This window comes from Pimephales promelas, chromosome 21 (genome assembly GCF_988280905.1).
Source record: "Pimephales promelas chromosome 21, fPimPro1.hap1.1, whole genome shotgun sequence".
Classification (NCBI taxonomy): Eukaryota; Metazoa; Chordata; class Actinopteri; order Cypriniformes; family Leuciscidae; genus Pimephales; species Pimephales promelas.
In genome coordinates this window covers 26134641-26150367 of record NC_142789.1, presented here as the reverse complement: position 1 = coordinate 26150367, position 15727 = coordinate 26134641, and the positions used below count along the sequence as shown (strand labels likewise).

Below are 15727 nucleotides of genomic sequence, written 5' to 3'. Positions count from 1 at the left end.
TTTCAAATATAATTTAATCCTGTAATAGCAAAGCTGCATTTTCAACATCATTACTCCAGCCTTTAGTGTCACATGATCCTTCAGAAATCATTCTAATATGCTTTTATGCTAATATGATAATATTTGTGTGGAAACCATGCTACTTTTCAGGATTAGAAGAAAGTTTAAAATAACATTTATTTTAAATAGAAATCCTTTGTAATTGACATTTATGTATGTATGTGTATGTATGTATATATATATATGTATATATATATGTGTGTGTGTGTGTGTGTATATATGTATATATATATATGTATATTCTTCTGTTTGTAATAAAAAAATACAACAACAAAAAAAGAAATCCTTTGTAACATTATACATTTCTTTACTTTCACTTTTAATTAATTTAATGTATCCATGCTGAATAAAAAACTCTTCAAGGCTCCAAACTCTCAAATAGTAATGTATGTAAATGTGCAATGCATAGTTTTAAACACACCTATCTGTTTCCTGTCATACCAGCCTCCGTGATCCATCCACTGGCGCAGCAGTTCAATGGGAGGCTGGGCTCCATATGTTTCCAGCATGGGCATGTTCAAATCATCAATGAAGAAGATGAAATATTTTCCCAGAGGTGGCCCAAACACACCCTTACGCCTGTAAGATATATACATTCTAAATGATCAAAACAATCCACTGTTTGTACAGCGAATTAGTAGTTCAATTCAATAACAGACTGATTAGAGGAAGAGATAGAAGAAGAACCTCCTGTCGAGTTTGCTGTCAATATAGTCTTGAGTTTGGTTGGAGGAAGTGCGAGCAGAGAACATAAGGAAGTGAGTTATGAATTCAGCAGGCATGTTCTTGAGGAGCTTGTCTGATATGGTCAGGGTCTTTCCTGTGCCAGTGGGCCCAATGCACAAGACCTGACAAATAAGGGAAGGAAACAAGCTTAGCAGCACATATGTGTGGCATTACGTTGACTGTATGTCAAAATGAAACTCTAAATGACCTACAGGCTTCTTATTAGAAAGCAGCATGTCTATCAGGAAGGACATGCGAACAGTGTCGACTGTGGGCACAATGATGTCCGAGTATCTAGTTTCTGGAGTGATGACCACTTTCTGGGCATATTTCATCCAACTGACCCACTGAATCTGAAGTATTTGAATGCATGTTTATTCATTTAAAAATAATTTATTAACCTAAAGCAAAAAAAGAAAAAAATTAAAAATGTATTAAAACATTTTCTCACCTTCCTCTCTTTACCCTTCTCCTCCTCATCAAAACGACTTATTCCTGCACCATCTAAATTGAAATCGTACACTAGTCCCTCCTCAGGGAAACACAGTTGGACCTGAAAATTAAACAAATTAGGTTTGCGAAATGCTTTTCTCTCTGAATAAATAAACTTGCATAAGAAAAATAATGATTTGAACACCCTCTGGCACTTCTGTGTAATTATCTGCAGTATGTAAATCATTGCTGGTAGGACTGGGCTTCACAATAAATGCATGCCACTATTGACCTTTTCTTCAGTCATCTTGCCCCTGAGCCAGGCACTGAACCGTTGGCGGCTGTCAGCATCTCCTGTAGCGCCAACACTCCACACGAGTGCAAAGATAAACCAAGGCTCAATCAGCTCCTGCAGCCGAGACAGTTTCTCCTGGGAAAGAGGCTTCTTACCCTGAACAACCAAGCACAAAAAAATCAGTTTAACAATGAATAAATTAAAAAAGTCTAACCACTATAATTCTAAAACGTTCTCTGACCTCTCGTGGGATGAAGGGCTCAAAGAAACAGTCCAGTAGTTTGAGCAGAGAGCAGGTGAGATTGCTGTCCATGGATGTAATCACTTCCTTTACTGATTCTCTGACAAATTTGATGGAGTCCTGAGGATACACATTACAACACCTCAATCCTATTATAATATTTGATAAACAGACACAGTCTCTTACTGGCCCGAAGCCCTATACCAACCTGATTAACAAAATAAACCACATAACATACAGCAAATGAAATTACATTCCCAATCATACACTGTATACTGTTCATCCACATATGTTAATACAGAAATAAATAGTTATGAATAATACAGAAAGGGACAAATACAGGTAGAAACCTATTAGACTATGATTTTTTTAATCAATATTATTTTAAGCAGAAATGTATTCTTTTAGGCAGAGAAAAAATATTAATATAATTTCTATTTTAAAATATCTTTAAATATTTATTTACCTGACAACTAATGTTAAAGTTCAAATATAAAGTTCATCATTCTTTCCAATAAGTTTAATGAAGAATTTGGTAAAGGACAAGTTTCCAGTGGGAAAAAAACTGTGCTAAGAAAGTAAATACTGTTAATTCAATTTAAAGACCAATCACCTGTAAAAACCTTGCGAAGAGAGAGTTGAGTTGATCTGTGTAGGTCTGAAATATGCCAGGGATTTTACGGAGCCAACAATCAGTGAATGGAGTCAGACCCAGAATACTGGGCTCAAGATACACCATGCCACAGCGAGAAACCGTGGCAGGAGATGCCACTGCCAAATCCTGCACCTCAAACATCATTGTCATCACCTGAGGGCCAAAATTATGTCAGGAAAAAACCCCCCCAGAAAATTATTATAGTTACACAAAGGAGTCATATAGTGAAAGTGGCCAATAGCAGAAATTCTCATACATCAGAGAGTTTGATGATCTCTCCAGAACTCAGACACAGTTTCTTGTTGTCATCCAGAACCGTGTTCATGTTCTCGATCCACACAGCATCCACAGGCCCATCAAACATGTACCACTTCTTCTCTAGGTCCATGGAGGAAGCTCCATCCCGAATGAGACAAGACAGTATACCATCCGTCCTGTAATCGAATAGTGCGTGTTACTTTTAACAACCTGGTCCTGTACAGTATTGTTAATACAATTAATTCAGAGTGCACTCACCACTCATGAGTAAGCTGGTCGAATTCTCCGTAAAGCTGGCCCATAGTGATGGACTTTGGGTTGAGTATATAGGTCTGTACAGCCTCATATACTCCTCCGCTAACTGAGGGCTGGCCTTTCAGAGCTGTCATGGCTGCTCCCAGCACTTCATAACACTACAAGTATGTGAGAGTGCATATAAGAAAAACTATTTCCAAAATTAGAATTAGGATTTGTTTGTTGCAGCTTGTTCATTTATGCATTAGCAAAGCTTACCTTAGTTTTCCCAGAGCCTGGTGGTCCTACCAACATTAGACCGTGTCTGACTACAGTGGTCTCGTATAACTGAATACACTTGGTTATATAGCCTGTAGGAAAAGAAAAACATGAACCACGACAGAAGTAGCATTTTGTACTTGGATTAAGCTTTTATAAATTGTATAATTAGATTATATGCAAATTATATCAATTGTATCATTCGAGCAAGACCTCAAATGTTTAAAGCTAATGATAATACCAAATAAATTTAATCAAGTTATTTTGCTAAGGAAAGATGGTTTGTTCTTATTTTCTTCTTACCATTCACATCTTTAAGGCACTTTTTTGCACAGACGTTCCTTATGGACTCCTCCAGGGTACCATAGTCAATTGGCTCTTCACGGATCTTGGGGAAGAGGTCGGACACAATGCCATTGAACAGCTTGAGGTCATCCTGAAGAAACTTTGGCACATTGACATCCCTGATGGCACGCAGACATATCAGCTCCTGCATAAATCATGCAATCAGTTTAGCCACAGCAACTTTATAATTATGATGCTTCAACAGCTATTAAAGGAATACTGCAAACACACCTCATTCATGTCAGGATTTTCCCTCTTTAAGTTTCCAGCTGCAGAGATCACCGTTTTCACAGCTCTCATCCCAAAATCATAATGATCCTAATAAACAATATGCAAAAGAGTGGATTTCAAGCAAATATAAGATTTATTTAAATTAGTTATAGTACTAAAATAATTATTGTAAAACTGGAAACACCCGAGACGTAAAGGTCAGACCTGTGAGCTGAGCTGTTCTGAGGACAGTTTAAAGGTGCTGGTGATTTTTTTGGACAACAGTTTGGCATCGCTGAAGCCGAATGAGTAAAGAGAGATCTCTGCTATCATGGCATAATCAGGGATCATCATAGCCACAGGACGGAAGAGGGCCTGAGAAACACACACACAGTTCAGACTTCAGACTTGTTATATGCAAATCTTTTAATTTGAAGGTTTAGATTGCTGTTGGCGAGTTCTGTACCTTTAAATTATCAGGTAGTTCGGTACGACCAGCATAGCCAGGGTTCATAGTGATGAAGACAGCACAGGAGGGGACAAGGGGGATTTCCATCCCTTCAAATACAAATGTCTTCACCTGAACTCAAGAAGAACAATACCAGTTTACCTTTTGATCAATGGATCTCCATGACTTTTCTAGCCTTTCATGATTACTGGATACGGTTTTGTAAAAAAACGTGTTTTTTTACTGGAAATAAACTAAACTCTATGGCCCAGTTTCACAGACAGGGCTTAGATCAAGCCAGGATTAGGTCTTAGTTAAATTAGGGCATTTAAGTGGCTTTTGTAACTGTACCTTAGAAAAAAAAAATGGTGTACATAAGACACTGGCACTGATATATAACATGAATTTTAGTCTGAGACTATGCTTAAGCCTTGTCTGTGAAACCGGGACTATGTATGTGTTCCAACAAACACGACTTCTGTCCCTAACATGCATTTATGACAGTATTTTGATAGTAGACCTAAGCTATATGCTCAAGTGTGTGACTTTACTCACTCTTTGCTGCTGGGCTTTTTGAATGGTTGTGATCTGTTGAGCCACGACTGATAAAACCTCCACGTCTATTCGATTGAATTCATCAAAGCAGGCCCAGGCCCCTGAACTAGCCAAACCTTTGAGAAACTTGCCCATGGCTATAAAGTCCAGCTGATCAGAGCAGTTGAAAACTACAGTCTGGATGGCCAGAGCTTTGCCCAGGTCTTTAGTAGTCTCCGTCTTCCCAGTACCTGCGGGGCCCGCCGGGGCGCCTCCAAACTTTAAGTGAAGCGCACCAGTCAGGGTTAGATAGCACCTGTGTGGTGGACAGTGTATATAATTTATTTCTAACAAAGAAAGAATCCTTTAAAGTACTTTATTTTTTAAACTATATGCACGTATAAATCAAGTTCAATTTTCAAAATGTCACCTGTCTGTCAATGGCGTGATAACAAGTCGTCCCGAGTTACCAAGATACTCATAACCATACAAGAACTCAGCATTCACTGCTCTGATGTACAGGTCATCACGCCAGTAATATCTACAAACACACAAACACATGTCTGAACCCCGATGCCTATAAAAATGTATTCTTTTTTTCAGCTAGGATGCATTAAGTTAATCAAAAGTAACAGTAAAGGAGATTTATTGTTACAAAATGTGTCTATATAAAAATTCATGGGATTCTTCTGAATTTTATATTCATGAAAGTATCCTAAAATGTAGCACAGTTTTCATATATATGTTTTCATAGTTTTCACATATACATATACAGTATATATTTATATATATATATATATATATATATATATATATATATATATATATAAATGAGGGCTGTGCAAAAGTTAATTGCGATTAATCGCATCCAGAATAAAAGTCTGTGTTTACATAATATATTTGTGTGTGCTGTATATAATTATTTTTTATATATAAATACCTATGCATGCATGTACATATTTAAGAATTATTTGCGCTTAAATTCTGTATATATTTATAAATACATAATCTACTGTATATTATATAAATATAAATATTTTATAAATGAATAACACATTTTCTTAAATATATACATGCATGTGTGTGTATTTATATATACAAAATAATTATATACAACACACACAAATATATTATGTAAACACAGACTTTTATTTCAGATGCGATTAATCGCAATTAATTTTTGCACAGCCCTAATATATATATATATATATATATATATATATAATTTTATGGGTAACACTTTAAAACAAGGTCTCATTTGTTAACATTAGTTAATGTATTAACTAACATGAAGTAACAATGAGAAATACATTTGTTACAGTATTTATTAATGTTTAGTGTTATTCATATTAGTTTACAGTGTATTAACAAACGTTAGCAAATACAACTTTTTATTTTAATAATGCATTAGTAAATATTGAAATTAATATTTAGATTAATAAATGCTGTAGAAGTCTAGTTCTTAGTCGTTAAGTTGTTAACTAATGAAACCTAATTGTAAAGTGTTCCCATTTTCTGGATTATATATTGTATAACCTCAGTTGGCTGATCCACTCAAAATCATTGACACTGGATACTTCCTCCTCAACCAGCTTGGCTGCCACATCTTTAGCATGCACTTCAATCACAATAAGTGCCGAGAGTATCGATCGCTGCATCGTTGACAGGCGACCCCGCACCAGCTGGACCAAATCTCCCAACTGTTTGTGAATATACAAAACTTTTATTTGGATCTTTTCCATTTTAGAAACTACAAATATACAGTGTACAGAAAAACCTTCACCTGGAGTGTTTAAGTGTTCGCATTCATGGAAACAATCTATACCTGCGTCTGTAGCTGTGGATAAAGCCGATCTGCCAGGTCTCCCTTTTCCAGAGACTCTGACACCTCTTGGGTCCAAAATGTTTGACAACCAGCTATCACCACCTGACCGGGCCAGGACAACACCCACTCTGTGCGAGGATGCTGTGGAGACGAACGAAGAGATTTGACTCTTTATATCAGAACAATCAACCACCATTGACAACATAAAATACTAACGCAGGGGTGTTAGACTCAGTTCCTGGAAGGCCACTGTCCTCAGAGTTTAGCTCCAACCCCAATTAAACATACCTGAATCAACTAATCAATGTCTTTTGGATTAATAGAAACTTCTAGGCAGGTGTTTTGGAGCTGGTTGGACTCTGCAGTGGCCCTCCAGGAGTGGAGTTTGACACATGATAATACAAATAGTAATTAGATTGTGACCAAAAAAATCTAGTGCATTTGAAAGTTTATAATGATTTATACCTATTAAGGGTACCATCGATAAAAAACAAAGAAAACAGCATACACTAACCTCAACATAGGCTTGCAGTGAGCGACTGATGTTGTCTCTTACACTGGCCTTCATGGAGTTCTCCACTTCCCGCAACCAGTGCTCTACATTCCCAGAAGGAGACACAGGAACGGACAAACGGACTTCTTCTCCCTCACCAGAGTACATATGAGTGATCTGCAGATCTGACTGGAACTGGAGCTGCATATAGTACAAAAGATTTCAAATCATTATTACTATATAAACCAAAATTATGTTGATATTTTCTGCCAAGCTAATTATTAGGATTTTTAAAATGGTGATCTGATCAGTTTTCTGTAAAAGAGAACTCACCCGAGCGATGTTCTCAAAGCATTTTCGGAGATGTGGCTGCACTGCTGTTGGATCTTTAGTCTGAGATAGAATCTCCAGCAACTCATCATCTGATAAAAAATAAAATCTAAAACCAGAATAAGTAAAACTGTTTTAAAAAAAAATCCTTATACAATCATAGTGATCATGCATAGATACATTTAACATTTGAAATTAAATGCTATATTAAAATATGAAATGTTAAATGACAAATTATTGTTTAATAAATAGGGCATGCCCTCCTGTTCATGAATAAAACCATAAAAACGGATGATTTTAACCTAGGGAAGGCACTTCGTTTGGTCTCCAGATATTCACTAAGTCCTTTCTGCACAAGCTCCAGTAAATTGTTACAGTCCTTGAGACTGGCCAATAGACGTGGTTCAGGACACACCTCAATCACCTAGACCCATAAAGACAATCACATTTCAATTCCGTAACGAACCACAGCCAAATCTACTATAGTATTAATAAATGGTCTGACTCTGCTCACCAGACTGTTTTCATGGGCACCCTTCATGATCTTTCTCCAGGTGCGCTCCATGGTCTGATACCGCTTCCCTTCCAGAGGAAGTTGGCGGTTGATGTCATCAGAGCTGAAAATAGGTTCCATGTACAGCCACGACCGCTGACAGATAAGCCACTCTTCTAAAACCTCCTATCAGCAGAGGGCCACGGTAACACAAAGTCTTTAAGAACATCTTAAGGAATTGAATCTAGTTATTTTTTCAAAAATACCTACATGCAAACTAAACAAGCAACCCAACAATATTTCAAAATCATACCAACAACATGACATTGGCTTACCTGTGTCATTTTCAATTTACTTTCCCAATTGCTGATTCTCTCCTCAAAGGGCTTTTTAAACGGGGAGAAAGCCATGCTCTGGGTCATGACAATGTGGTCATCCAGGAGCTGAGAAGCTTCATCTGGGCTGGTCAAGATGTAAGTGCCCGTCTCCTTATATGCAATCAGCTCAAACCTCACTGTTGACCATTCCTCCTCCATCTTGTTCAGAGCCTAAAGCAGATGTGTAAAATAAAAGTAAAAATACTGTAATATGAAATAATATGCCCATGGAATTGTTGTTATACAACTCAGAAACAAGATGAAAGCCTCTGTGATATATTCCACTATTGTTAATAAGCTATTAGATCTGGAAAAGATATAGGTATCTCATAAAATATGAATTTAGTTCCAGTCATGTTATTATCACACTATAATTTTATTATGATTGTGTCTAAAGGTGATTTTAGACACCTGTCAGCCCTGAGGAGTTCCCTTTTGAATGGAAACAACTCACAAATATTACACTCACTTGCTCAATAGCATATTCTTTTCCAGCCTCCTGAGCTACACAGCTGATTTCCTCCACATGATTTTGCAGGCCCATCTCCAGACAAAGGGAAAAGGTTAGGTTCGCTTTAGGCCTCATATTAATGTTGATACGTTCAGAAAGACGTTCCCAGTGGCGGCTCCGCATGCCTGGATTCCTTAGGCCCCGTATTAGAGGAATAAATGGACGGAACTGTTCAATCTTAGTCCGGATTTCAGATGCCACTTCTTGACAGCCTGAATGGAGTCAAGAGTAAAAAGTTGATTTTAACGGAATGATAGATGTAAATAAAAAATGTCTACGAGAATTTAGTTTTCACTTGTATCACATTCTTGACCTCAGTTATGACAAAGTTATGCTAAAACATAAACATTTTTATTTGTATCGTCCCAAACTTACTTCCCACTTACCAGGAATGTCTTTAAACAGTTTGACACACTGGTGCATAGTCTTGTAAGCATCAGTGACATTGCGCTCCAGTTGTTCAGGGTTAATGGCTGACAGCGGGTCATTGAGCCAGCTTTCATGCCAACGCAGCCAATCAGATGTCGTCTTCCACAGGTCATGAAATGGCTGAAACTCTCGGCTCAGCTTCTGTAACTCTGTGTACTAGACAACAACCATAACATTTTTCTAGTCAAAAATGTAATTTATCACATAGGAAAAGTATGGTCTAATTAATGTTACAGAATAAAATAATAAAACAGTGAATCATTGGTTTTGTAGAGTTAACCTACATCAGAGACTGGTTTGTCAAAGAGTCGTTCACGGTTGTTGTAAAGCTGTGCCATTTCCTGACATTCTTTTATCTGCTTGTCCACTCTCCGCACCTCATTTGCCACCTCTTGTGCTCTCTCAAGGTTTGTGTATCCAGAAAATCCAGCCACCACCGTCTGACAATTAACAAAGGTGACTTAATTTCAATGTCCAGAGTTACCATTTATTCAACAAATTCTCATGACAAAACATCACATCCTTGGACCTTATGGTATTATTTAATTTAATAACTGATGAGCATATTTTGCTAAGGAAGTAAACAGGTAGTGAGTCCTAACTGATAATGCATTTAATAATGATCAGTGAGTCTAACCTGCAGGAAGCTCAAGCGTTCCCGGAAGTTGTTTTGGTCCACGTCCTGGATCTTATGGAAGCGCTCTTCATCCTCCAAATGTTGGGCTTTCACTGTTTCCATCTGGTTCATGATCTTACAGGGCCATGCCACTGCTGTCCACCTACACAACATTTAGTATTTAGGAGCCCGGCTACACAAAGGACTGGGTTAAAAACACTATTTCATTAAATGGCAAGTCAATGATACACTCACTTCTCATTGAAATCCTCATCAGAGAAACTGTAGAAGAATTCATCCAATAGATCACATTCAGACATAGCTTTAGATAAAATATCCTAAAGGAGGCCATTAGCAGGAGGAGACAGAGAAAAGTCATTCAATACTGGAATAACCACAACAATGCAATGAGATCTAAATAAGTCATACATGGGCACCAGGGAGTACATGACATGTGCTCTGATATGCCACATGGCAGAGACGTTTTCTGTCACTTCTCCAATGACCTTTCTAATTAAAGGCAAAAACATTAAAAAAAAAAAAAAACATTTTCTGGGTGCAACTGTGCAATTGCAAAGATGTTATTTTAGCACATCTCTATCATTGCTTAGATTGCCTGGGTGGTTGCTAAGGTGTTGCTAGGGTGTTATTGGTAGTTCACTGTTAGGTGGTTGATTCAATAGACAATAGACCCACCTCCAAGTCACTATTATATTCTGGTCTCTAGATAAGGCTTGAATCCTTTAATATAAAAGGTACAAGATTTTTTTTGGCTCATTTTATTGAGTTATCGTGCATAATATAATTTGGTTCAGACTTTGACAACCAGGACACATATTATGTTGTGTAATGATAAAACAGTGACTGTACCTCATGCACTTTGAGTTGCTCAGGGACTAGTTTCATCCATTCTCTCTGCTCTACGAGATCCTCAATGCAGCTGGGCTTATCAAACAGCTTTTTGCTGATGGCTTTACACTCCTTACATGCCTGAAACATGTGCACAATTTTATATAATAGTGTTTTATTCAAACTTTATTAAAAATGCTGATTAAACACTGACTCACATCCTGCATCTGTTGACGTAATCTCAGGGCAAGTCGGTCTAGCAATGCATTGGCGAGGGCTTTTTGTTTCTTCACCAGGTTTTGCCGAATCACCTCCACGTTGACCCTGAAGGGTCCGATAATGATTGCAGAGGGGATGGACTGATCTATAAGTTGAATTTCCCTCAGGTGCTCCAAAACTTCCTGTTTCACCTCCTGAGGGGTCTGGTTCTCCTTACTGTGCGATCTTGAAGACACAAAAATAAGCAGAACAACAATCCTTGGTGTGTAGGGTATATTGCACACTGTATGTACATTCTTTACAATCAACAGTTTATAGAAGGAAACAAGCAAAGGATTGCAAGCAAGAGACTTACTCTAGAAAAGTATTGATATCAGAGTTGTAGAGCTCAATGTGGCGTTCATATTCACGGGCGTAGGCTCTAAGAGGCATGATGGCCTGTTTCAGGGCGACACTGATGCTCTCCCTCAATTTTGAGACTTCAGGTTCCCACAAGCCCACTGACGATAACACATCTCCAACAATGAACATGTTCGTCATTACAAACTGAGAGAATAGGAAGAACAAAACAGAAAAAAAGCTTCAAATACATAATTTTAACAAGTATGTTTTACTGAATAATTTTGACTTTTTTTAATAATATAGTATTTTTTTTAAACAAGAAAAATAAAGTAATTTTGATAAATGGTCTAATTTATGGTCATTTATTTAGTGAAAGATCTTCATAAAAGTTATTTATGTGTCATAAATCAGATAGTGAACCTTGTCAACTTGAGGAATGTTGTGTGTGGACAGGATTCCTTTATTAAACAGGTTGATAATGGAGGTCTCAAAACTCTCAAGAGGAGTGCTGTAATGAACCCCAGTCTGGTCAAGCACCAAATCCACTGAGAAGAGGGGTTTCTTTTTTGGCCTGCATAAAATCATGATGGATTGTGGATATGTTATATACAATTACAAAACAGTGACACTCATATTATCTCATTTAGATCAGTGTTTCCCAAACTTTTTATAGTAAGATAGTATTCATAGTCCCTCCAATCTAAGATTACATGTACTGTACCTCTTGAATTTTACTGCTTTTTTGTATTTAAAAAAAAAAGATTATAATAATATAACTAACCATAACCACTGATATAGATCCATTTATACAAAAGTAATTCAATATAAAGCTATATCAAACATAAACATATAATCATATTTAACAAGTAACCAGGATAATGAGAAATCACATACTTGTATGGGCTGTTTATTAGATCAGGGCCCCATGTCAGATCTTTGGGGCAGTGTAGGGAACTGTGGCAAGCATCGAGCAGTAATTTGGCCAAGCTGGCCAGGGATTCCTGCACCAGAAACCTGAGTGAGTCCTGCTGAATGCTGCGAATCAAAGCCATCAGGCGACACAGTTTGGACATAAGATACACATCCCAACGGGACACGGAGAGATTGTACCAGCCACGTTTTTCATCTTGCAGACTAGACGAAATCACATTACATAAAGCCGCCAGCCATGACTCTCGTAGAAACAAGTGGACCTGTATGAAGACAGAAAGAGTATAATGACACAGAGGCAGATTTGTATGTGTATATAATATGTGTATAAGTGGTAGTTTGTTTACCTGTTCATGTTTCTGAGATTGTGCCGACTCAAACTCCTCCAAGCGAAGTGATTTTTTGAAGCTGAAATGGAACAGGCTCATTTCTGCCACCCTGTTGCACTCTTCTCTCACTTTGGACAGCAAAGCTATCACTTCAGGCTTAGTGAGTAGAGATTTAAAGACAAAATCTGCACGGTTCTTTTCAAAAGGATAGTCAGGGACTGACACAAAGCCTAGGAGGGGAGACGGCAAGTTGTTGGTTGGTATCAACAATAATAAATCAACATTAAATCTCGGACAAATCTCTTTTCTTTTGACATCTCTCTACCTCTCTCGGGAAAACTCTCAGGTTCTTTTTGAGGAAGTGTGATGTAGGAAAACTCTGGGTTGTCCTGCACCACCTTATCAAAGACCATCTGGTTCATAGTGCGACTGTACTCCAGATAAAGCTCTTTCTTCAGCTGCTCCTCACAATCCTGTAGACTGTATAGACAAATGTGTTTTTTGAAAAACAAACTAATAATATCGGTGACAATTGTGAGCAGCGGACATCAGTAACTGTTTATGTAATTATATGGTGTGTGTGTGTTCTGGAACTGTACATCTGGTGTTCATGGAAGGTGCAGATGTTTTTTTTATAGGAAAGTCTTAATGTTTTATTCTTAATGATCATACTTGGGTACAATGGAACTCATATGCCTATTTAGCATTTTTTTACATTACAGTACACCAGTGACTGAGATCCATATTTTATGCAAAACCCATAACTATTTTAGTTACCTTTATCTAAGAAAATACACTAACATTCAATTGTTAGATTTTTTTTAAGTCTCTAATGCTCACAAAGGCTGCCTTTATTTAATCACACATACAGTAAAATACTAATATCGATATATTTAAAAAAATAATTTATTTCTTAGTATTATCAAACATTTCTTAAGTATTATCAAGTTTGAAAACAGTGCTGCTATATATTTTCTGTAAAAATCATGAAATTTAAAAAAAGTGATTCTTTGATAAATAGAAAGTTAAAAAGGAACAGATTTTATTTAAAATAGATTTTGTTGAAAGAATGTCAATGTAAAAAGTCTTTACTTTCACCTTTGTTCAATTTAATATATCCTTGCTTCACTTGACTTGCTAGATAACAATTACTGACCCCAAACCTTTGTTCATATTTTCATTCTTCTCACCGTTTAAGATGGAGGCCTGGTGTGGAGAGTGCATATTTTCTGATGTGTTCTAAACTGGTGAGATTGAGAGTGGGGGTACCACTCCAGACAGGCATACAGTCAATGGAAAGATGGTAAAAGATTGAGGCCTCTGTCTTCTGCCTCAAGTTCTGTGCAAACTGGACTCTTTGGGCAAAGACACGTGGGTCCTCCGCACAAAACTGCAGCCTGATCCTAGGAACCCAATACTGCCCTTCTTGCAGTGTCAAAACCCCTGGGAAAGAAAGAAAGTTTGGAAAGTTTGGATTTAAACATGAAACCAAAACTTTTACTTGATGTCTGTAAGGTTTTATGCTATTTATATGATAAAAAAGTCCCTCTAGCCAGCATTTAAATGTTTATCAATACTTTCTTTCTCTTCTGGGATGAGCTGTGATAAGTCACCTCACAACTTTTCTATTTCAATAGGAAATATGTCAGCATAGGAAAAAAAGTGCTTGTTAAAATGTTTCATGACGTGTTTAAAATAAGCAAGCTTTATGAATAGCTTTTGCACATGCCTTTTTTCTGTCCCCCATTCAAAATGGGTTTTCCCTTGGAATCTCGAACCAATCCATTACGGTCCACTTTATGCACCAAGTACTGTTTCTCCTCCTGGCTGTATTGTAGTACGCCAACCAACTGCCAAGAATACTCCAAAGCCGGGCTCTTTGGATCCACTACACATTAAACACATGAGGAACAGACATTTAATTTTTCCCACATGTTCCCATATGGCTCCCACTGGATGGGCTGTAATGTGAATTTATTTTCAGGAGGAACTACAAGACAAATGATGGGATCCATTCGACTACAATATGTCAGGTATTATCAGAGGGTTTAGACGGCACCGTACCAGGTGGGATGCTGTTTTTTGTCGGCAGCAGGGCTTTGGCAGGAACAGGTTTGCGGTCGATGGAGCCTTGCTCATAACCTAAAGCCAGCCATTCCTCTGGAGTACGGCAGTCAAACTCCTCGTTATCGAATATCTGGTACATAAAACAATTTTATAAACACAAGTATGCAGCCGATTAAACTGAAATGGTACTGGAGTTTAAACTAAAGCATCTACTTGAAGACTAAAATAAAGGAAAAAGCAAACTGGGTCATTCAAATTCACTTCAAGAATACTTCATAAAATCAATATACAAGCAACATGCATGACCTCCAGAGACAGGTAGTTTGAAACATGCTGGTAAGGGTTTTTTGTCTCCGCACTCATCTGGTATCTGGGCATCAGCTGGTTGGAGTCAATGCCTTGCTCAGTCAAAAGCTTAGTGATATCTAACTTCTGATACTCCCTCCTACGTCTGAGGATTAAAACAGACACAAACATCCATGTATACTACATTTACAATCTAGAAATATGCCTTATTTAAATAAAAAAAAGATTTTGAAAAGAAAACACACAAAAAACAATAAATAACTAAATGTACATGAACCTTTTTCAAATGGATGAGCATCTACTGTAACTGTTTACTATCAGCCAAGCAAACAAATCCTTAATTAAACTATAACAAATACTGATTTTGATAAGAATGTAAATATGTACCTTGAAATGCAATGTAAGTCACTTTGGATAAAAGCGTCTGCCAAATGCATAAATGTCCATACTACTGTTTAAAATGTTTATTAAAAAAACACACCAAGGCAGCATTTATTTAATTAAAAATACAGTAAAAACAGTAATATTTTTTAAAGAATTGTTTTATATATTTTAAAATTCAGTTTAATCCTGATGCAAAGTTGAATTTTAAGCATCATTACTCCAGTCTTCAGTGTCACATGATCCTTCATTATTATCAACAATTCTTATTATCAGTGTTGCAACAGTTGTGCTGCTTAATATTTTTATGGAAACGATGATACCGTTTTCAGGATTCTTTGATAAATAGAACATTTAAAAAACACCATTTAATGGAAAAATTGAAATCTTTATTATAACATTAACATTATAAATGTCTTTAATTTTGATTAATTTAATACATGCTTGCTGAATAAAAGTATTAATTTCTTTTTAAAAAACAGGAATGATAACAAATCTCAACAAGCAATGATT

The 15727-nt window shown here is 36.9% G+C and overlaps 1 protein-coding gene across 1 annotated transcript in view; it reads right to left on the bottom strand.

Moving 5' to 3' along the window:
• Nucleotides 1-15727, bottom strand: part of dnah1 (dynein, axonemal, heavy chain 1) — a 33356-nt gene that overhangs the window by 16157 nt on the left and 1472 nt on the right. Inside the window, exons 4-42 of the mRNA XM_039674151.2 lie at nt 14834-14978; nt 14525-14657; nt 14190-14348; nt 13651-13903; nt 12786-12940; nt 12479-12690; nt 12096-12394; nt 11622-11772; nt 11215-11405; nt 10859-11084; nt 10662-10781; nt 10047-10129; nt 9813-9954; nt 9460-9615; nt 9133-9331; nt 8705-8958; nt 8194-8406; nt 7880-8044; nt 7668-7789; nt 7369-7474; nt 7057-7236; nt 6543-6683; nt 6254-6417; nt 5148-5258; nt 4739-5033; nt 4202-4315; nt 3961-4110; nt 3757-3843; nt 3484-3670; nt 3181-3272; nt 2926-3080; nt 2666-2843; nt 2368-2562; nt 1755-1874; nt 1511-1669; nt 1238-1339; nt 999-1139; nt 748-908; nt 482-639 (exon numbers count right to left, since the gene is read on the bottom strand). Of these exons, the coding sequence (XP_039530085.2) occupies nt 482-639; nt 748-908; nt 999-1139; nt 1238-1339; nt 1511-1669; nt 1755-1874; nt 2368-2562; nt 2666-2843; nt 2926-3080; nt 3181-3272; nt 3484-3670; nt 3757-3843; nt 3961-4110; nt 4202-4315; nt 4739-5033; nt 5148-5258; nt 6254-6417; nt 6543-6683; nt 7057-7236; nt 7369-7474; nt 7668-7789; nt 7880-8044; nt 8194-8406; nt 8705-8958; nt 9133-9331; nt 9460-9615; nt 9813-9954; nt 10047-10129; nt 10662-10781; nt 10859-11084; nt 11215-11405; nt 11622-11772; nt 12096-12394; nt 12479-12690; nt 12786-12940; nt 13651-13903; nt 14190-14348; nt 14525-14657; nt 14834-14978 (6374 nt within the window). The remainder of the gene's footprint in view (nt 1-481; nt 640-747; nt 909-998; nt 1140-1237; nt 1340-1510; nt 1670-1754; nt 1875-2367; nt 2563-2665; nt 2844-2925; nt 3081-3180; nt 3273-3483; nt 3671-3756; nt 3844-3960; nt 4111-4201; nt 4316-4738; nt 5034-5147; nt 5259-6253; nt 6418-6542; nt 6684-7056; nt 7237-7368; nt 7475-7667; nt 7790-7879; nt 8045-8193; nt 8407-8704; nt 8959-9132; nt 9332-9459; nt 9616-9812; nt 9955-10046; nt 10130-10661; nt 10782-10858; nt 11085-11214; nt 11406-11621; nt 11773-12095; nt 12395-12478; nt 12691-12785; nt 12941-13650; nt 13904-14189; nt 14349-14524; nt 14658-14833; nt 14979-15727) is intronic.